At 34.1% G+C, this 23,315-nt stretch overlaps 1 protein-coding gene across 1 annotated transcript in view; it reads right to left on the bottom strand.

Annotated features, from left to right (window-relative positions):
* Positions 1–4,665: 4,665 nt before the first annotated feature.
* RB1CC1 (RB1 inducible coiled-coil 1) overlaps positions 4,666–23,315 on the bottom strand; it is a 64,243-nt gene continuing 45,593 nt past the window's right edge. Inside the window, exons 16-23 of the mRNA XM_044666313.1 lie at positions 20,043–20,151; positions 19,667–19,907; positions 17,100–17,154; positions 15,815–15,862; positions 13,517–13,575; positions 11,061–11,197; positions 6,813–6,883; positions 4,666–6,114 (exon numbers count right to left, since the gene is read on the bottom strand). Of these exons, the coding sequence (XP_044522248.1) occupies positions 6,037–6,114; positions 6,813–6,883; positions 11,061–11,197; positions 13,517–13,575; positions 15,815–15,862; positions 17,100–17,154; positions 19,667–19,907; positions 20,043–20,151 (798 nt within the window). The 3' untranslated portion in view covers positions 4,666–6,036. The remainder of the gene's footprint in view (positions 6,115–6,812; positions 6,884–11,060; positions 11,198–13,516; positions 13,576–15,814; positions 15,863–17,099; positions 17,155–19,666; positions 19,908–20,042; positions 20,152–23,315) is intronic.

Genomic DNA, 23,315 nt, shown 5'->3' with positions numbered 1-23,315 from the left:
CACAAGCTTGGAACAAGAGGATTTCAATTATCCAGACATCTGCTCTGCTGGAACTGCTCTCCTTAGCAAAAGTAGGGCATTAAGAAATAAGCCTACTTGCTGACTTATACCATAAGGACAATTTTATCTTTCAAAAGGTGAAGAATCAAAAATGGTAAATTTATTCTGAATCCAATTCTCATCTATAGACAAGGATTGTTTGCTGAGCTGGAATGATAGGAACCTTGAAGGAAAGTGACATCCATATCAGAGTATATGAATGAAGAGAAGAAATCTGGATATAGTCTGAGAGGAACCCTAGATTTTAGGAAAGTAATTTTCAGAGCTACCAGGGAAAGAAGGAATGGTAAAGAATGAAATTCAGGAGATTCAAAGAGAAAAAAATCCCAATGAGGAAGGAAAATGAATGTGGATACCCAGGGAACTCCTCACCAACATAGTTTTTAAAAGAAATATATAGAAATTGGAGGCAAGGCCAGGTCAAAGAAAATGAATGTAAGAATTGTAGCAGTCTTTTGTAAAAATAGTGCTATGAGTGAGCACTTAGGTGGCTTAGTGGATAAGAGGGCCAAGCCTGGAGATGGGAGGTCCTGGGTTCAAATGTGGTCTCAGACACTTCCCAGCTGTGTGACCCTGGGCAAGTCACTTGACCCCCGTTACCTAGCCCTTAATATCATCTGCCTGTTATCTACAACCACAGTAGTAATTCTAAGATGGAAGGTAAAGGTTTAAAAAAAAAAATAGTGCTATAATAATGCTCAGAAAAAGCAGAAGCTGAAGAAGGAAGCCAAGAAAAACAAGACCTTTTTTTTTTTTTTTTGCTTTGTTTTGCTTTTTAGTTACATTAGGAAAAAGAATCCAAAAAGGGACAGAACCTTGATTAGAGTGGTGGAGCAATGAAAACTGACAAGAAGAGGGAGAAGGCATACAATTCCTGTTCTGTTTCCTCTGTAAAAATGATCTTTACATTTACAAAAGGGAGAGATTAACTAACAGGGACTTGATCCTCAAATGAGGGTACTTATTCATTCAAGTTACTTGGCCCAAATCAACCACATCCTCGACTCCTGAAAGAACTGGCACCACTGTCACTGATAATTGAAAGATCATGGGAAAGAGGAGGTATGGTATTACTGAAAAAGGACAAATGTTTTGTTTGTCAAAAAGGGGAAGAGAACAAAGTATAATAAACAGGTCAGTAAGCTTGGCTTCCTTCAGTTACTGGAGGAATTCTAGAACAGATTACTTAGAAGATTGTTGAATATCTAGAAAGTAGCAATTACAGTGAGCAAGCATGGCTTCATCAAGATTGAGTCATGCCAGACTACATCATTTCCTTTGTTTACAGAATTCCTAGATGAAGAAAATGATAATGGATCTAATTTCCCTGGGTTTTTAGCAAAGTCCAGCAATGTCATGAGAAAATATTTCATATTCTTGTGGAGATGAGAAAGGTATGAATTAAGACTCTGCTACACCCAGATGGATTCAGAGTTTAGCATCATCTTAGCATAGATCTCCAGGGAAGTGCCCCAGAGATCTGAACGTGGCCCCGTGCAAATTAGCATTTTCATAAGGTTATTGAATAAAGACAAAGATGGTATGCATGCTCATTAATCTGCAAATGGCACAAAGCTGGGGTGGAAAGGTATCATAAAGGTTGACAAAATTAGGATCCAAAAGGATCTTTAAGGCTAGAACACTGGGCTGAATCTAATAAGACAAAACTCAATAGAAATAAATGTAAAAGTCATATACTGGAGTCCAAAAAAATAGCTTCACACATATAAATTGGAGAATGCATGGATCTAACTCCAAATCCAACACAACTACCTCCATTTTAAGAAAAAAATAAAGTCTGGGGGGCTCTGTGAAGTAACTTATGGGAGCAAGTTGAACATTTTTTTAATGCTAACTTTTAAATATAGGTCAACAGAAGAAAATCTGCATCTGTTTTAGGGTTAGGGTTTAGCTACAATTTATAAAGGGAACTTCTATAATTTTGAGGTTTTTCTAAAAATAGAGATCATACAATTCACAAGTTTTAATAGGTCTCCAGTATAATAACAAATGTTTGCTATTTCTTGCATTTAGCATACAAAAGTATATTATGAAGGATGTCCTTCCACTCCATGCCCCTAAATTATAATGGAGTAATAATAGTACTATATGTAGTATCGCTATCATTACCATCTCTATTGCCACAACATTCCTGCCTGTAATAGTACTGAAAAGATACCTTTACATTATTTTGCCTTCAAATCTAAAACTGAATTTTTTTTTCCTCTCCTCAGTCCCTTTAACTGTCATAACTGGAAGTAAAGAAGTCTGGGTGGCACAGTGAATAGAGTTGGACCTATAACAAGAGCCAAGTTCAAATCTGGCCCTAGACACTAGTTGTGACCCTGGGCAAGTCCCCTTATCCTTTGCCTCAAATATTCCATTATGGGGATGACACTAGCTTTGAAGGGGTATTGTGAGGATCAAATGAGATATTTGCAAAGTATGCAGTATACAATGAGTGCTATATAATGGTAATTCTATTCCAAGTCTTTTGGAGTCCACTGATTGAACTTGTTTCAAAAATAAGTACCTTTTACACAAGTACCTTGTATAGATTAAGTATATAGAACTTTTTTACAATGGCAATCTGAATGCTGGCCTCAAAGTCTGGGTAACTAGGGTTTAAGTTTCATATGAAACCACTGTTTGACCCTGAACAAGTCACTTCACCTTTATGTGATGCTGGCATCTCCATTTTATCTGTTAAATCCTTTTGGATTGTCTTATGGACTTTTCACACCCAGAGTCCCTGTGTCACCAAAAATCACAGATCCTTTCAGTCTCAACAAATCCATCATATTCAGAGAATGCTATGTATAGTTATTTTTCCTCACACAAAAACAGCATTAAAAAGGAATGACTCATCATTACAGGCTAATTTGAAGACCTTCAAGGGATGTATGTTTTAGATCAAATCACAACAAATAAGGAATGAATGTCACTTAAGTTGTAATTGGTGGTGATAACTATTTTTCAGCCTATTTTCTTCCTTCTTTTCCCCATTTCACTCCCATTTCCCCTTTCCTCTCTCTTTTGCCTACAATTTAAATTGTTGGGAACTAGTTATTTGGTTTCACTCAAAAGCAGTTCAGAGGCAGCCTGGTTTGGTAGGAATGCTGGGGTTGGAGATAGAATTGGGTAATGGATTTATCTGTTTTTGTCTGACTTTGGGTGAGATACTCCATCTAAGATTTTTTCTTTATTTGTAAGATATTGGGGGAAAGGGGGGGGGGGAGGCCTGGAAGAGAGGATTTCCTTGCACATTTTGTTTATGAAACATAAAGAGTCAAACTGACCAATTTTTTTCCCTTTATAAAATGATGACCTCAAAGTCCCTCCTAGGCTAACAAATTTTGACTTGCACATTGGAAATGAATGCCATTATACTTATTTGCAGACAGAATTGAACAATGTAATATTCCACATTCTCTTTGCTAATCTCTTAGAATATTGATACATTTTCAGAAACTAAGTGAATACCAATATATCTAGCATGATTAGGTTGCTTTAAGTTTAAATACAATTTTCACTTCATAACCTTAAATTATGTGTTATAAAATAAAAATTTCTCAGGACTTAAAATTGTGATTGAGTATTACCAAAGGTGGTTTGTGTAAACAACTGAGGTAAGATTTCCTGACTTAAGAGGTAGGCACATCATCCTAAAATGATAGGTAGAGAACCTGAGTGTTGAACTAGCATGCTGGGTAGATCTTCTATGGGATATATATTAAAGGCACAGTCTACAGTTACACAGGATGAAAATGTGTGAGTGTACTGCAATCTACACACTGAAACTATTAAAATATACTTTTATCCAAAGGAAGAAAATCCAGATTTTCAATTGAATGTGACATCAGCAAAACTGATAAAATTAGATAACAATTCTGTTATTAACTGGGAAGAAATTAAACATTTGTGTACATAGAATCCATCCCCCTCCCCCAGTTCATCCCACCTCGCTGCGTGGCTGGATGTCCCATGAACACTCCAGAGGGCACAGGTGAGAACCCCTAAGAACGTGACCTGGAACTGAAGGTTATGGGTCCAGGTTCAAGAGAAAGAATAAAGGTGTGGGGTGAGACCGCCTGCTCTCTCTATTCCCTTTGGAGGCAGCCAGGTGGGACCATGGCTTAGAGTCAGGCGGTGGTCAGTTAGGTTAGATTAGGTTCAAATCTGCTTTCTCTACTTTTAGGGATTATTAATAAAACTCTATGAAAAATAAGAACCTCGAGTTATTGATATTAAATTTAAATTTTACACATTAAAAAGTCAAATTAAAAGGACAGATCTGGTATCATACTTACTAGCTCACTTTGGCACCACACAGTTAAGGTCTATGAATAACTCACTCTTTCAGGATGTGTCTACATGACACTGTAACATCTGGATATCTGGTAACTTTTCACAAATACAATCAAAATGAGTCTATTTTTGTGTTTTCCTTTGGCTTAAGTGTGTGTATGGGGGTGGGATGAGGGGTGTAGAAGAGGACTCTTCACCAAAATTTTGATTCGCAGATGTAGATGCAGATGCAATACAAAGTAATTTGTTGGACATTTCTTTTGTACCAAGAAGTCATGGACAGACTGAATAGAAACATTTTAAATCATTCATTCTTTATTAATATGTTGTCAAACTCAGGAATTTTTTACACTGCTGTAATTTATTCCATTTTGCTTTCTGTTCTATTAGATATACATCTTTAAAAAAACATTTAACTCTTTCATGAAGAAATATTGTTAAATATTTTATGCAAATGAATAATTTCATTATTGTCTGTAGCAAGATAACTGAAACACTATCTTCTCTAGCCCAATAACTCTTTGAAATACCTTTGCTTAACAGTTGCTTGTCTGAGCAAAGGGAGTTTGTCACGATTCATTTCGAACTCTTAGGAAACACTGCTTTACCCTGTACTATAAATTAAAGAATACCATTTCTGTAATACAGATCTTTCTCTGTGCTGTAATGATACAGAATAATCTTGTCACCCTCTCCTGCATTCACTCAAATTTATTAAAAAACTTACCATTTTCTTTAAAAGGCACACACATTTACAGGTTCAAATCTTTATTGTTTTAAAATTCTACATGTCTTTTACAATACAATAATTTGTTACTTAAATGACTTTTATATGGTTAATGTACAATGAGTGTTTTTTTCCTGAAACTCAACCATGAATTACAATTTCATCAATATGATTTTTCTAAATAGATTAATACAAGACTTCTGTGTTATAGGGAAGATTCATGTGCTTACATTTAAAACTGTCAATGGCACAGACTCTTCCCTTCAGAATCTATATGATCAATCCATCGAAAGTGCTTTGAAGATTGCTGATTACCTGTGGCTGATCTTAAAATCAGTCAATCCAACTGTAGGGTTCCTTTTTTTTTCTTCCTTGAAACATCAAAGGGCATTTTAAAAAATAATGAAACAAGTGGTGGTAGTTATCTACAGAGGCAAACTCATGTTTAAGAAAATTATATGATTATCTGCATGCAATGACACTCCTCTTTAAATAGTTTTGAAGAATTTATACATATTATAAAGAATGTGTTAAAGAGAGCAAGTATCCTGATAACGATTTCACAAAAGGACAAATGCTGGTAATAATGGTAACTAACATTTAACATCTAAGATCGAGCTAATGTATATTTAACAGGCAATTAATATGGCTAATTTATAAGCCACAATGTATAGGGTATGCCCTTTGAGAAAATGAACTAATTTGGTCCGCATTTCTAGAGTCATCTGGGTAAAAAACTGTAATTCAGCCAAGGGATTTGATGAATTTCTTGTTTCTAAAATGTAATTTGTTAAAAAGTAAATGTTGTACACATCAATGAAGTATACTGTCATATTGACTTCTGTATAAAAAAGATGGCCTTCTATTTTTGGAGTGATGGATGAACACTGTAGGACAAGGCAGAAAAAATATGACAGAATGAACTCAATTTTCTTTGAGGGTTATACTTTCTTGTTCCACGGCACAGCTTTAACTCGGTAAAATTTGGTACCCAGAGGAACTTTAAATCTGTTTTGTGCCTAAGAGAAAGAGATAATATATTTCTTTAAATAACCAAAACAAATGCACAAAATACAAAATACCTTTCTACTTGTTGCATGCAAAATTCAAGCTAAGGTGAGATAATATCTAAGAGAATTATTACTGCAACTAAAGGACTTCATAATACTACCTGACCTAAAAATAGTTCTACAGTAATTACAGGATTAGAGTTTGAGTCTTCAGTGGTGACTCAAGAGAATGAATGATGTTATTTAAAATGAGACATGTACATGTTTACTATGTATAAATACATGATTGACAATAAACCTGTTATTTTTAAACCAGTATAGAATTCTTTCACATCTGCACTTGGGGAGATCTAAGGGGAAAACAGGATCTATGTCAAAACAGAGCTCCTTTCTGATTACATTAATTTATGGAGCCATCCCTCATTACAAGACACTACTGACTCAGTAAGAGTAAAGCAAGAATTAATCTTTCAATTCCGGCAGCAGATCTGCTTATCAGTCTATCTCACTTATGGCAAATAGTACATATCTATTTAAGATTATTTGCTAGGATTAATTAGGACTATTCTTCAAGGAATAACCTTCTTTTGTATCACTGGAACCATACCCTAACTTGATAGGAAGTGACTGTTAATGATTTCTCTATGAAGCATTACAAGTTTTCTCTACCAATTCTATGCTTTGTATAATGGCAGCCTATAGTTTACCTTTTTGGCTTGACAATATTCCTTTTCCATTACTTTTCCAAGTACCCAGGGTCTTCTAGATGTACCTGAAGCTAATGAGTTAGAGCATTAGTTTCATTTTGAAAATAAAGCACATTAATACTTTAAGAAGAAAAAAGTTCTTACATTAGTGATTTATAACATGAAACAAGGAAAACTTTAAATGTCTATGGACAATGCTTTTAACATGGCCATCTCTCCTCTGTTTAGTTAAGTAGTATGGCATAACTTGCATGGATTACGGAATAAATTCAAGTCCATGTGGAAAGAGCACTGGACACCTAGGTCTAAAAACTCCATAATGGCTCAGGAGTGCCACCTACTGTGCTAACTGAGATTTTATCTATGAAGAAAAAAAAAGTAGAGAGGATCCAGATCACAGGGGCAGCAATTAAAAGGGATTTTCAAAGTAGAAAAGTCTAAAGTGGAGATGGGCATGTGTTTGATAAGAAACAGCAAAACTCTCTTCAATTCTCAAAGCTGCAATTTTCTTGCATAAATTGTGGATTATAGTGTCAGAGATAATAACTTAATAGGTGAAGATGTTGTTCTCAAAACTTTTAAGATGAATAAACAACTTTAGGGGCATGGAGGACCATTATAATGAAAGAATAATTAGATTTTGCTTTGTTTTGTCCTAGAGAGCAAAACAAAGAACAATGGATGGAAGCTACTAAGAAGCCAGCATGATGTCAGGAAGTTGACAATTAAAGTTCTTCCAAAATAGAATGAGTTCCTTAGATGGTAAGATCTCCCTCCATGGAAGTCTTCATACAGATACTGAACACTTATTGACTATGTTATAGAAGATATTTTGCCTTTGATGTACGAGTTAGAGTAAATAGCTACTGAGGTTCCTTTCAACTCTCAAATTTAGTGAAATTTTGTGGTTCTGTGAGTGCAAAAGTTCCAGTGATTACTAAGGCACCCAATCCTACCTATAAGTGGATTGCCTTTCCCTAACATCTTTAAAGTACAAGAAACCTCTATTAGATTGCTTGCTGTCTTGGGGAAGGAAGGTGAGAATTTGACTCTAACAACAACAAAAAAAGAAAATGAAGATTAAAAAATTGTTTTTTCATGTGACTTGGGGGAAAAGATAAAAATTTTAAAGATACTAGAAACAAAAGAATAGATATCATCACATTATAAATCTAAGAAAGATAAGCTTTCTTTAAACCACCAGTGACTTCAGGACAACAATGAATCCCATGATATAATTCGCCAGATAATCCATTAACCCAGAGAAAAGACATTTGAAATTGAATTTATCTTTTGATATTTTATATGGGAAATATAAACAAGGTTAAGGTAGCACCCGTGGAAGTTTCATCTAAACAGCTTCAATTCTGTTGACTGGGAAAAGAAGAAAATTATACCACCACCCCCCCAAAAAATTAGACAAAATTCCTGCTCTAGAATTCTAGAGCAAGAAAAGGTCTTGGAGATTACCTAGTCTAATTTTCTTATTGTATACATGAAAGCTCAGAGGCCCTAAGAAGCGAAATTACTTGCCCATAGCTAGTTAGTAGCTAGATTTCCCCTTGTTATTATTATCTCAATTCTCCCTCAGTTCATGCCTTGGAAGTTATACTGAAAAAGTTAAAATCTAGGCTAAAAAAGCCCAATCTATTCAGAAGTGCTGCCAGTCCTCTAAACCTCTTTGCTCTACTATCTGTTCAGTGGGAGGATGCTTTACTGTATGCAGGTTCTTTGGATCTATCTTTATAGCTATTCACCAACTTGACTTATATTATTGAGAAGCTGAGAGTAATGTCCTGGCATAGAGCTAAAGAGCACTGTGATTTCATTGGCATAGGCAGTGAAAAGTACAGGCATGAAGAGACTACCTCAACTAATGCAAGTCAGTACCTTCTCAGCATGACTTGCTCAGACAGCAAGTGGCTGTAGTGTAACTCAAGTGGACAAACTATAGATCCAAGGAGCCCACATATACTGAGCTGTTCTCCCAATTAACAAAGAAGAGTTGAGAGATTATAGGTACGAAGGAAAATAGGCAGTATTTCAGCACTAGATTAGATTTTAACTTCTTGAGAACAGCAGTATATAGCAGGGGATCTGAGGCCAAGTCATCTTCTCCAGTATTCTATGCACTAGCCAGTGATGGGCAAACTATTCCCTGCGGGCCATATCTAGACCATAGTTTGTCCATCACTGCCTTAAGCAATTACGGGCTGGATCTGGCCCGCGAGGAATAGTTTGCCCATCACTGCACTAGATTACAAGTGAAGTCCTAATCTCTCTATCCATGGTCCTACAAAGTCTCAATCCCAGCAGCCTGGGAAACTTGTCAAAGGTAGTCCTACGGAAGAACCTAGAAGTCTTAAAAGTGAGAATTACAAATTATATTTGTTCATATGTTACTAGTTAGATAAGATGCCAGATTATTTTCTCATTTTATAGCTGAGGAAACTATACCCAAAAAAGTTAAGAATATGCTCAGGGTCACAAAGAATCCAAGCTAGGATTAGAATTCGTGATTTCTGGTTCCCAATTTTTTTGCTTTTACTACCTTCATATATATACCTTAGGTGACATAAAAAGTATTTCCACATCTCGTAGTTCCTTAAAAAACATTTCCATGTTTCACACTGCCCTGGACATAGTATGCAGTCGAGGAATATTTGTTAATTGTTCATTTTAAAAACAGTCTCTGAACGCAGGAAAAAAGGGCTTTTGAGGTACTTAGATAGAAAGCTATGAATGTGAGGAACTTAATGCCTACTTCTCTATTTAAGAGTCAAAGAAAAGTCAAAAGTTACATGGTTTTACAAATGAATATTACATTTTTCTCTGTAGGCAGCTAGGTGGCTCAATGAGTTGCAAACTAGGAATTCCTGGGTTCAAATCTGGCCTCAGATACTTCCTACCTATGGAACCATGGGCAAACTTTCACTTAACGCCCAATATCTAGCCTTTACTCCCTTTCTGCCTTGGAACCAGAACAACCAGGATACCTTTGAAAATTGCAGGCTGGACTTATTTTATATGTTTACTTATTTAAAAGCAAGTTATGTATAACAGAGATTTGCAGTTTCGTGAAATCTTTTTTCCCCATTTTGTTTTATTTATATGTGTGTGCTCACACACACACACACACACACACACACACACACACACACACATTTATTTAGTGTTCGTTGAGTTTGAGGGGAAAGAAAGGAGTGGAAAACCTAAAATTTATAAAGCTATACTAATCTATATTTTTGTACAAGGTTCAATCAAGTAACTTTGGACTAAATGATGGCATCTGATACAATAAAGAAATTATTTTCATCATGGTCAAGGGATCATTTTAATATTTTAAAATAGTAATGATTTCATTGGTTTCTATCTTAACCAAGGCAGATCCAACAACTTAAAATGATTCTACTGAACTGCTGTGGTTAAAAAAAAAAAATCCATCTCTAGAGACTAACCTTCTAGTGATAAGCCCCTCTGAACTCAGCAAAGCTTATCATCAGACAACAGACATACACATAATCGTTCAATAAGCCTCTACTCAAGGTCTCTCTGACTTGGTAAAACCAACCTAGATCTTATGCTTGACTACCATAGCCTTTAAGAATCCAGTCATTCCTATATAAAGATGAAGCACTAAAACAGATCTTGAGTTGAATGGCATGTTTTAATCAACTATTTTGTTTAATAGTTATCATATATATCACCATACTGTTAAGAATTGTCAAATAAAATACCCTAAACTATCTTGACCAGTTGTAATATTTACTGACATAATGTTAAAGAAATGGGACCCCCAGATCATTCTCATTTTATAGTTGAGGAAACTAAAGCCTAGGAAAGTTAAGAATATAATCAGGGTCACACAGATTCTAAGCTAGGATTAGAATTCATTATTTCTAACACCTAATTTTTTTTTTTGCTTTTTCTACTTCATATATTTCTTAAATAACTTAAAAAATATTTACAGATCTGGTAGTTCCCTAAAAAACAATATTTCAGTGTTTAATAGTGCCCTGGACAGTGTACGGTCAAGGAATATTTGTTAAATGTTCACTCTGAAAATAGATTACTAAACAAGACATTTTCTTTATTTTGTAATTATTTGTACTGAAGTGAATTAATTAACGTGCTAAATTCTGGGACTTTTAGACAATTCTGAAAAAAAAAGGGGGGGAGAGGGCTATCGTTTAAATTAAAACTGATAACACTAGAGCATTATATATTAGTTAAGAATGAGACACTTACCACACTCACCTGGTTTGAGGTCCAATGCAGCAAGAGACTCTGAATGCAGGAAATATAAAGTTGGGCTAACAGTAAATAATACATAATTGTCATGCCGTTCATCCAAGATAATGAGAACCAAGTCTCCAACCTGAAAACTAAATAAAGTAGTAGAGTTTCATTGTACTGGTGATATTACTACCATCACATATGAAAAACATAAGTATTTTTTGGATTTTAAGATAAAATTTTTTATGTTCAGTTGTTCGGTCATATTGGATTCTTTGTGACCCTATGGAGAATATGGTCCATAAGAATTTCTTGACGAGGATATGGAGTGGCTTGCTATTTCTTTTGTCAGTGGATTAAAAGCAAAAAGAGATTAAATGAACTGCCCATGGTCACACAGCTAATGTCTGAGGCCTGATTTGAAATTAGGTTTTCCTGACTAGGTCCAGAAGCTGCCTAGCTGACCTAAGATAAAATTACATGCTATAAATGTGAAAGTGCTTCTGAGATCATCTCATTTAACCTCTACATTTAAGAGATGAGCAAAAGAGGGGTGAAGCGACTTGTCTAATGCTATAGAGCTGTTAGAGATAGTAAAGAGCAAAAGTAAGATTTGAGTCCAGGTCCTCTAACTCCATATTTAATATTCTTTCCATTGTGTCATGTTACTCAATTAAATGATTAAATAAACCCTAAAAATTCCATTTAAATCTATATTTCCATGTGCCTCAACAGGTTTTTTTAATCTAAGTAGATTAGCCTAAAGCCAGGCATACAGTTATATATTCGAAAAATATCTGATTATGAGAAAACAAAACCAATGTTTATATAAATCTATTTTTCTGACACTTTATTCATAGCTATCTATTTAGTAAAAAAGTTTTGCATTTTTTAATAATTGTTATGGTGTCATTAGGAGTACATTATAATTTGACTTTTATATTAAAACAAAGTGCCAGTAAAACTTCTCTTTCTCCCTTTTATCCTAAGTATTTGCAAATGGTACAAAAAGAAAGAAATTATAAATGGCACATTTTTTTTCAAAGTGAAACAATCTAAGTATAAAAAATTTTGCTTAGGAAAAAAGTAGAAGATGCTAGATGACTTGATTTATAAATCTCCCTATCTTAATGATTAGAATAACAGAGAATCCTATTTCAAGAAAACTTATCTACTTTCTCCCTAAAACAGAAAGCACTGGGGGATAGGGGAGCGGGGAAAGACTTTGGTAAATGCTATAACAGAACAAACAAATACAACGTAAAATAGAATTTTATGTTTGAAAATGACAAAAGTGGCATCTTGTTTTCAGCCAGAACTTTCTGGTTACATACTAACTAAATAACCATTTTGAACTCTTATTTTCCTTTTACAACTGAAATCAGACAGAAATGGAGATTAAGACATAAAAAAACTGGGAAAGGATTATACTTTTATATTAATGGTATGCCAAAACAAAAACTACAGATGGCTAAAAAAATTTTTAAATAACATTGGGGGATGAGGTGACAACACTGAGTTAGCTCAGTGGATTGAGAGCTAGGCCTCCAGACAGGAGGTTCTAAGTTCAAATCTGGCCTCAGATACTTTCTATCTGTGTGACCTGGGACAAGTCATTTAACCATCAATGCCTAGCCCTTACTGCTCAGTAACAATACTCAGTACTGATTCTAAGGGGTAAGGTAAGAATTTAAAAAAATAATAACAAAAGAGATGGGGCAGCTGGGTAGCTCAGTGGATTGAGAGCCAGGCCTACAGAGGGGAGGTCCTAGCTTCAAATCTGGCCTCAGACACTTCCCAGCTGTGTGACCCTGGGCAAGTCACTTGACCCCCCATTGCCTAGCCCTTACCATTCTTCTGCCTTGGAGCCAATATACAGTATTGACCCCAAGGTAAGGGTTTAAAAAAAAAATTACAAAAACTAATATTTGGGATTCTGGTCCAGAAGAAAACTAGAAATCAGAATGAACTTCTCAAAATAAATTGATGACAACTTAAAAAAACATGCAGTAATATTATGAACTATAATATTAGCTATACTTATACCAAGATTCATGAAGGATTTTGAATATATTCAAGAAATACTACTGAGGTGAATCTAAGGAAGTTTTAGCATACATTCTAAACATTTTGAATTGCCCTTCATTATAGGCCACTGGCTTCTTATACATCAACTTCTAGAGACTCTAATGAATCTAAAAACTAACCTCAATGGAGCTATGGTCTATAAAAATATATTATATGGTAATGAAATATTTATTCCTGGGTTAACATCTATGGAATGCCTCAAGAGGCTGCCAGTCTCTCTTCACTAAGGATGTTCTTCAAGTTATTGGATGACCACCAATAGTACATGCAATAATTCTTATAGGATGGTCTAGTCTGAAAATCTATGATTCTCTAATCTTTCTAAAATATTTTATTTACTAAGTGGTTACATAAAACATCTCCCCAAAATAAATACTTACTCTCTAATAGCTATTTTTTCTGAATGCCTTGAAGAAACTGAGGACATGCTTTGAGACATCTGAAAGAGAAAAAAGAGAAAAGCAGTAAAAAAGATATTAATATATACTGAAATAGCTTATTATCCTCAAATAGTTTATTATTTACCCAAACAGAATTTTAGATTTAAAAACCTAAGATACTTTTAATTTTGATTAAACGATTACATTTATCTAAAAGTTCTTAGTAACTCAAAGAATCATTCAAATTTGGTTAAATACTCAAATTATTTCCCTTGGTCATAGAGTATCTGAATATAGTTACCTTCAACATTTTCCCCAAGTTTTCTCTGACGTTAGTTATTTTTATTTAAAATATAGCTGGAATGAAAAGTGAACCTATAATTGTATTTAGTTTGCTCTCTAACTTACATTAAATACATATAAGTTTATGGAGACATGAAGTGGGGGGTTAGGCTACACAAAGGATGGAATTCCAAATTCTGCAAAGTGGCAATGAGGAGGAAACATAGAAATTATATTTTAGATAAGAAATACTCATATGTTGTAAATCTGCAAATCTGAAAATGGTCTACTTCATCTAGTCTATTCGTTTAATCAAAACATACACTGCACATGCAATATAAAAGCAGAAAAATACGTATGTCTTAGGAATAAATATTATGGTGAGGTAGTGTAGGTTTATAAAGCTCATGAATTAATGCCACTATACTCCCTGCCTTTATCAAATATGGGTATTTTTAATGGCTTTTTTCTTAGTCAGTGTTGCTCCTGGACAGAGTATATAAATCTACTCTGTTAAGCACTGACTCACTATCTCTATGACTTTTCCAAACAATATATTCAGTCCTGGCCACCATTCTACTATGTTTGCTTCTCTCTGTTAGAAATTTATTCTAGTCTAAAGCTTCTTCTAGTCTAACCATTCTGGAGAATAATTGGGAACTATACTCAAGGGCTACAGGCTATAAAACTATATATATCTTCCAACCCAGCAGTATCACTACTAGATATGTGATTTCTCAAAAAGATCAAAGAAAAGGGGAAAAACTCTGTACAAAAATATCTATAGCAGCATATTTTTGTGGTGAATTGGAAATTGAGGAGATGACCATCAACTGGAGAATGGTAGAACAAGTTGTGGTATATGACTGTGATTAAATACTATTATGCTGTAAGAAATGATGAATAGGAATGTTTTACATTCCTAGGAAGATTTATATGAACTAATGCAAACTGAAGTAAGCAGAACCAGGAGATCATTGTACACAATAACAGCAATGTTGTAAGGATGACCATGTAAGGATATAAGGATGAACCGTGAAAGGCATAGCTATTTTGATCAAGACAATGCACCAAGAAAATTCCAAAGGCCATAATGATAAATGCCATCCATCTCCAGAGAGAGACCTAATAAATTCTGAATAGAGACCGAAGCATACTATTTATTTTCCTTAGGGTTTTGTGTGTGTGTGTGTGTGTGTGTGTGTGTGTGTGTGTGTGTGTGTGTGTGTGTGCGTGCACGCGCATGTATGAATATTTTCTTTTGCCATATGGCTAATATGGAAATGTTTTCCTGACTTCATATATATAATTGAAATTACTTTTATTTTTATCCCTTACCTTATTTCTTAGAATCAGTACTAAGTATTAGTTTCAAGGCAGAAGAATGATAAAGGCTAGGCAATGGGGATGAAGTGACTTGGCCACAGTCATACAGGTAGGAACTGTTGGACCGCCTGTCTTCAGACTGTCTCTTTATCCATTGAGCCACCTACCTGCCCCTAATTGATATCATATTTGTCTTATTAAGGAGGAAGGGGTGGGAAAAGGGGGAATTTGGAAGTCAAAATTTCTTTAAATGAACATTAAAAAAATGTTTATACCTAATTAGGAAATATTTAACAAAATAAATAATATTTTTAAAAAGAATATAAGCTTCTTGATGGTAAGGATTTTTGTTGCTTTTGTATCTGAATTCCTAGCACTGAGAATATTGCTTGGTAAAAAAAACTTGTAATTCTTTCATTATGCTTAGTTGTACATAGATCAGATTCTTCCCCACCTGCAAATACATAATATATTTAATCATAATTGCTAGTGGAATTCTTAAATTTAATAGATTCTTAATATATCTCCTGCTGATTTGATTTGAAAATTTATTGCAAGAAAATTAGAGATGATGGTTCATTTCAAAAGAATCTACTAGAAATACTACTAGAATGGTGATCCAATGGATGAAAAGAGGGCACAAAAATAACACTTTTAGAAATATCAGCATGCTAAGTAACAAATACTTACTAGTCTCTGATTTAACCGCTTGTTCTCTTCTTCTTTTAACTGCAAAGTCTAGAGAACAAATTATAGTTTATTTTCTGTACTTATAGCACAATCAATCCGAATGATAAAATACTTGAAGCCAAATAGTACTTCTTTGAGAAATCTGAATTAAATCTAAAGAAAAATAAAGTCTGGAAATTTCTTTAAAAAAAAGCCTGTTGTATCTGGTGAGATCTTCTAATATAAATCAATTCAAAATGCTCTGAAAGCTTGAAACAAAGCAATTATAAATATATCTATTTAAGCACTAAATGAAAATATTTACCAGTTTCTTTTCTAAAATGTCATTAGATGGTCAACTCGGGCAGAAATAAAAAGATGTTTATTCAATCACAGAATGACAATTAGTTTATGGAAAAATAATTTCCATATGTGTTATACAAGTTAGATTTGTGCCTGTCTGACTACAGAACTATACAACATGAGAAATAAAAGTAATGGCTTGGCCAAAACTGAAAATGCAAAAGAATTTCCAATTCTCAAAATCCTATTTGTCATTCAGAGTTTTACCCATTTGAGGTGTATCAATTATATACTTGTGTTATCAGAATTATTGGAAGGGAGCAGCTGGGTAGCTCAGTGGATTGAGAGCCAGGCCTAGAGACAGGCGGTCCTGAGTTCAAATCTGGCTTCAGATACTTCCTAGCTATATGACCCTGGGCAAGTCAGAGTTAACCTCCCATTGTAAGGTTAAGGGTAAGCCCTTACCACTCCTTTACCTTGGAACCAATACAAAGTACTGATTCTAAGACAGAAGGTATGAGTTTTAAAAAAATGAAAGATTATTGCTCTTCTCATTTCATATTTTTAACCCAACTATAGATAAATATAATTTCCCATTTTAAAAAATGTAGGAGTCCAAATATATATTAATCTTGATATTATTTTAAGGGTGCTCAACATACAATGTTGGTTCCTTTTCCTAAAATTATTAATAGGACTGCTACTAAAAGTAGGAAATATGTAAAGATTCCAGATTTTTTTCTGATAAGTACCTCCTTAACTGGCATTCAAAAATTACAAAGGTTATCTGAGTTGCTAAGTCATTTATTCTTTTTAATAGAGACAGGATTCCTCAAAAATGTTAACTATACCCTTTAAAAAAAACCATAATAATTAAGCATTAAATTCTTAATGGCAAAGAAGAAAAGAAAAATATACTTGTGGGCTAAAACTTATTAATGAATACCCCAGAATATCCCAAAGTGAACAGAATGAATTGAGAATTTTTTTTAAAGTTACTTACTCTTTCTAACAACATTATCCTTTGTTTCTCTTCAGACAACATGTGAATATTTTCACTACAGGGAACAAAAAAGTAATTTATGAAGAAATAATTCTACCATTTCAAAAAGTTAAATCCTATCTTTAACTGCTATCTAAAATTCTTTTAGTTTTTTAGCAATTCAACTTTCAAAAGAAGGTTTTTTAATTAAGAACTTAAAAGATCTTAAGATTTGAAGTAAGTTTAAGAAACTTAAAAGTGGAAAAAAAGATATCAAATGCCTTCCAAAATCTTGACTAGTTTTATTTTTTACAATACACTTATACAATGCTCTAAGAATATGCCATCTATAACTTAAAATTTAGTGACAATAAAATAAAGATTATTTTCCCCTTAAATTTCTGGGACTAAGTCTTAATACTACTTATTTCATTTTAATTTTCCTTTTGTTCCTTTTGAATGACTATTAATCACTAGTTTTGCAAGTTGTACAACTGTAGTATTCCAGTGATCAATATATACAACTAAGAGTGGCTGGGTCAGTGCCATTTAGTGAAAGCTGGGTGATGGTGGTTGAATTATCTCCTCTGAAGCTCCCATGAAAAGAAACAAAGAGCTCAAAAAAGAAATGGTTGATGAATTTCTGGAAAGTTAAATAGTTATTACAAAGAGTTAGCATAGTTTTATCAGTTCATGCAATACTAAAAATATTTTTTAGATTTAAATCTGCTCACTGGAGATTCATTTAACCTTTTGAGGTTTTAGTTCTGCAAAAATGAGGAAATTGAAGGAGACCTGTAGGATCTTTTCCTATTAAAAATCTATAATAAGATTTTAACAAAGAATTTGATAAAGTGTATCAAATAATAAACAAATATTTGTGAAGCACCCTAACTAGGAATATAAATAAGTCAGTCAATAAACATTTACTAAGTGCCTACTATGTCAGCATTGAAGAAACAAGGAAAGACTAAAGACAGTTCCTTGCTTTTGAAGGAAACTGCTTTTAAATTGGAAATAATCAACAAAGGGAAGGTAGTAGAATTAAGGAGGAATCAGGAAAGCATTTCTGTAAAAAGATAGAATTTTAGTTAGGACTTGAAGGAAGCCAAGGGGAGGAGATGAAGAAGAGCATTCAGTCAGGAGACCAGTATTATTTCCAGATCAAAAAGAGGAAAGGTGGCAATGGTGGGATGCTAGATTATGAAGTACTCTGAATACCAAACAGAGGATATATGCCTGGAATTTTTTTCCTTTTTGTCACTCCCTCTTGGCTTTCTTTGTTTCCTTCAAGTCTCAGTTAAAGTTATATCTACTGCTAGAAGCTTTTCCTAGTCTTCCTTAAGTTTATTGTCTTCCTTCTGAGATAACCCTCAATTCACTCTCTATAAAATATTTACCTCCCCTATTAGATTTTAAGGGCTTTAAACAGGGTCTGTCTTGTGCCTTCATTTGTAACCCTAGCATTACTGGTAAATAAAAGACCTAATCATGAAAATGAAGACAGTAGGGATAAAGGGGAAATTTTTAACTACTTAATTATGCTGAAGATGGGAATGAGGTGCTTTGAAAGATTAAGATTTCAGAAGTATGTGTGACCCTGGGCAAGTCACTTAACCCCCAATGCCTAGCTAGCTCTTATCACTCTTCTGACTTAAGACAGAAGGTAAGAGCTTATAAAAAAATTAAAAAAAAAAAAAAAAAAGATTTCAGAAGTAAACAACTGATTAAGTGAATGATATCTGAGAACAGAATTTGCATTTCTGAATTGTGAATTCAACAGTAGGTAAAAAAATGGTTTTTGGTCAGGGATGGAACATACTACATCAGAGGAGGGAAAAACAGTTTTGCCTATATTCTTGCAAATTTAACCAAATGTGATTTAAACTGAAAAGCAAGGAGACAAATATCATATACCAAGGCAGATGGAATAAAAAATAGATACCATATAAGAAAAAATAGTTATAGAGATGCCAAGGACATAGCTGCCAGACATCTAAAGAAAGGCTAGTCTGGAAAATTCTTTGGGCTTTTGATTTCTCATCTATAAAATGGGGATAATACCTGAACTATTACCTCCCAGGGCTATTTTAAGGAAAGGGCTTTGTAATCTTTCAAGTACTACATAAACAATTTATTGTTTACATGACAAAAGGCCCTTTGCTTTACTTAATTATGGCCTTTAAAAGTTTCCTTTAGAGCTTAAAACTTTGTGAACCGCATATATACTGATTATAGATTGTTGACTTTACTAGAAACCAAGAAAGAATAAAATGTTAGTTTAATGTTAATTAATATCCCCAGATAACTCTTAATGTGTTCCTTATTGTGTTAATGTTAACTCATTTTGTGTCTCCTGGATTGAAAGTAGGCTGTTAAACCATTCAACTACACTGGACTTAATTTTTGCAACCCTTTTTGTGTCCTGTCAGTATCACTTAGCAAAAATATGACCTTCCATTATTTAGAGCTTACAAAATTCTCTCCTTGTTACATACCATGCCCTAAGATAATTCTCTGCAAAGGTCTGGCTGGTAGATAAGAGTTTAGCAATATTTGAGGATACATACACAAAGATGAACACTCACTGTACAGACATCATGCTTGTTTCCATTGCTGAATCTGTTCTTCCTTCATCTGCTATTTCTGAGGCTAATCTGTCTGTTTCACCAGGGAGTTCAGGTGCACAAGCACCACAAAGTTCAGGAGCTGTAGCTAAAAATGGTGGAGGAACAAAACTGCTACTACGTAATTTATTTACTTCTTCTTCAAGTTTTTTCTTTTCTTCAAGTAAACGTGCTCGATCTTCAGAAAGTGATTCAATTAAATCTGAACAACATAAAGAGTAAGACAAAATCAATGAACAAAATAACATTTAAAATATTTTTGAAGACAAGCTCTAAATTTAAAACAAAAGATTACAGATGTGATCTAAAATATTCTATTAGAATAAATGGAACTAACCTTTATCTCGTTCCTGTTGTTGCATTGTATTTTTCAATTTGTCACTAAGATCATTTATTATATTTTCTTTCTTCATTTTTTCTCTTGTTAGAACAGTGTTAAAATTAGTCTAGGATTAGAAAAATGAAAATGACTTAAAATTAATAGTCTAGACATGAAAACAGAAAATGACTAACAAAGTTTTTAAAAGTTGCTAATTATCTTTCCAAAAAAAGTGCTAGGAAAAATAAATGGGAGAAACTCAATCCAAAGATGTCTTGGCAATTAAATTTGCTGTTGATTATACTTCAAAATATTTGCTAATACCTGGCATCCTCTGTCCTCTTTTCTATTATTATGCTACCATCATCAAAGAAGTAGAAATAGGTTTCTTAAATGATTGCTAAGCCTTCAAGAATTAATTATCATTTATATACATCAAGTTGAGGCCTAAGAATAGGATTAAGTATCACAATGTATTTAAGATTTTTAGTTTAGTTTCTAGTACTCTATATGTGAGATCCTTGTTCATTAGCAAGCAAAATGTACAGAAATAGAGGAGCTGGAGTATATCAGCTGCCTTATGACTTGATAAAAACAAAATGAGAAGATTGGAAGGACAACTAAAAGGAACTGTTTGAAGAGGTAAGGAAGAGTTGGAACATATAATTTTACTATATAACCAAAGGCAACAAAAACCACCTAAATTTACAATGCATTTGCTTTCTCACAGTATAGTACTTAAGAATACTTGCAAATAAAAGATTATAACAATTATAGCTTACATACCAGCATTGATTATAGAAGATGAAAAGGTAGGAAAATTCTAATAATAAGTCCAAAATAATCAACATATATTGATACTCAGTAACTTCAATGCAAAGATGGGAATAGGTGAGGATGGTGAGAGAGCAAAGATGAGTAAGAAGGAATGAGAAAGATATAAAAAAAAAACACAGAAGCCTAAAACTACTCTATCATGAATATTATTAACTTCAAGAAAATAATTAGTAGGCACTAGACATGATGAGCACCATATATATAATATCTCAAAATTAAAACTCATTATATTTTAGCAAAAAGGAAAATTTTAACTGATGTGGGAGATATTCCTCAATGAGCTTTGTATACAATTAGGCCTCTGAATTGTCAGGAAAAAAAGTGATATAATTGAAACAATATATTGAAATACTTGAAAAAGAGGTTAGTAATGAAAAATCAGAAAAAGACAATGGATATTACAATGACAATTTATCTTAAGCTCTTTAATCTTTAATTCTTGAAATTCTTTTAATCTTTAAATTAAATTGAAATAACAAAAAAAAGAAATAATGAGGAAACCAAAAAGAACCTAAATTTAGCACCTCAGAGAGCAAACATTTGACTTAACTTGCAAAACACAGAGAAAGGTAGCTAAAGAAAATACTAATTCAAAATATAAACTCATTTGTAAAATCTTACAGAGTAGGTTAATAGATGATTATCTACAATGCAGCAAACTCTCCTAAGGCACCCCCTGGGAACAAGCTTCCTCCTCTTCACTGGCCATATTCTGCTCTGTCATGATAACAATACGTACCCTCTGCCCTTTCAACTCTTGCTCTAAACTGTATTCATATCAACACTTATATTGCCTCCTGTAAGGATGGGATTTGTGCAAAGGGGATGGGACCAAAGGAGCCAGAGAAGACAGTTGCTGACAGTTGAGACCAAAGAGGACTCTGGGATTTGACTCGGGAGAAGAGAGGAGAGGAGTGATCTTCAGGGGAAGAACTGGGAGGACAAAAGAGGAGAACATCCTAGCTTGGGTCCAGTCCTGAGGGCTTCCTGAGGATCTTTCTTTTGGAAATTGAAACCCTGATTCACTGCTCAAAGCCATTCCTTTGCATCTCACCCATCAAGTCTTCAACCATTAAGTCAACTAAGTTTGGACTCCATTTTGGGAGCAATCTCTTACTCTCCTTCACCCATTCCCAACCTTGCTGAGAGACCCCTTTCAGTAGAAATTTTCAATTATAGAAAAGGATAAAAACAGAAAAATCAAAATAGAAATAGAAGGAGAAGGGGTGAGGGGAGAAGCTTAGGAATGGGAACCACTAAGGTTCCCACTTAAATGACGGACCCCATAGGAACAGCGAAGAGAACACCCCAAAATCCCTCTGTCCTTCACCCCTTTCCCCAATTCCTGATTTGCAAATAAAGCCATTCAACAGTCAGATAGCATTCCAGAGTGCCTGAGAGACAACAAGGGAGCAGGGAACCACAGCTTGGTCTGGCTACCTCCATCTTAAAGCCAGACCACCCGCTGTGAATTTAACTGACTGGGAAGAGGTTTGTGTGAACCCTGTCCTTACACAGGATTAGATTGGGGTACCACATGCCTCCTCTTATAGGGAAGCCTTGCCCCAAGCTCCTGTGGGGAGGCAGAATCATCCAGGTCACCCAGTTTCGGGGTGACACCCCCTTAAAGTCTCCCAGTGTATATTTGGCTGTAGGGGAGAGCTGGAAGAGAAACTCACCACATAGACTTTCTCTACCTCTCTTCTATAAAACATCAGTTACTGGCCCTTTTTATTGATAGGCTCCTATCTTGACAGGAAAAACCCCTTCTGTTCTGTGACTTCTCAGACTATAATTTCCTTCTCTGGCTACCATTATGTTGTCTCTTCTATTAGAATGTAAGCTCCTTGAAGGCAAGAAGAGTATCCTCTGTGCCTAACACAGCAATTAGTACATAATGCTTCATAAACACTTTTCATGTATCAGCTCATTTATACTAAAAGAGTGAAGCATAAAAGCAGTTTAAAGAAAACCTGGAAAGAATAAGCAAAATTATCTGTAGGGCATTTAAAAATGAAGGATAAGAAACAGAAGGAAAAAGGGAATGATCTTCAAAGATTTCTTTTGTTTCCACCATCAAGTACAATCATCACAGCATGTAAAAACAGTGAAAAGGAGAAAAAAATCAGTTGAATTAGACAAAGTTTACCCAGATAAAACCCATACTGGAGATGACAAAAATGAAAGGGTTTTAAGGGATCAATGCACAAGGTATCTTGGGAGGAAGATATATCAAAGAGGACTATAAAAAAGCTAATACTTCAATAACACTAAGAAAAATAAGATATAAATAACTACTAAGCTACATGTCTTATTTTTACATGTATACAAAATCATTATAAAGACTCATCAAACATATGAAGTCATCCTCAATGATGGTATTAATAGAGAACAAACTTGATTCTCACAAGTAATAAGCTACCAAAGCACATATCTGCCATTATGCAACCGAAA

This window comes from Gracilinanus agilis, chromosome 1 (genome assembly GCF_016433145.1).
Source record: "Gracilinanus agilis isolate LMUSP501 chromosome 1, AgileGrace, whole genome shotgun sequence".
In the NCBI taxonomy this organism is placed as follows: Eukaryota; Metazoa; Chordata; class Mammalia; order Didelphimorphia; family Didelphidae; genus Gracilinanus; species Gracilinanus agilis.
The sequence above is the reverse complement of the archived record's forward strand: the minus strand, read 5'-3'. Positions and strand labels throughout refer to the sequence as shown.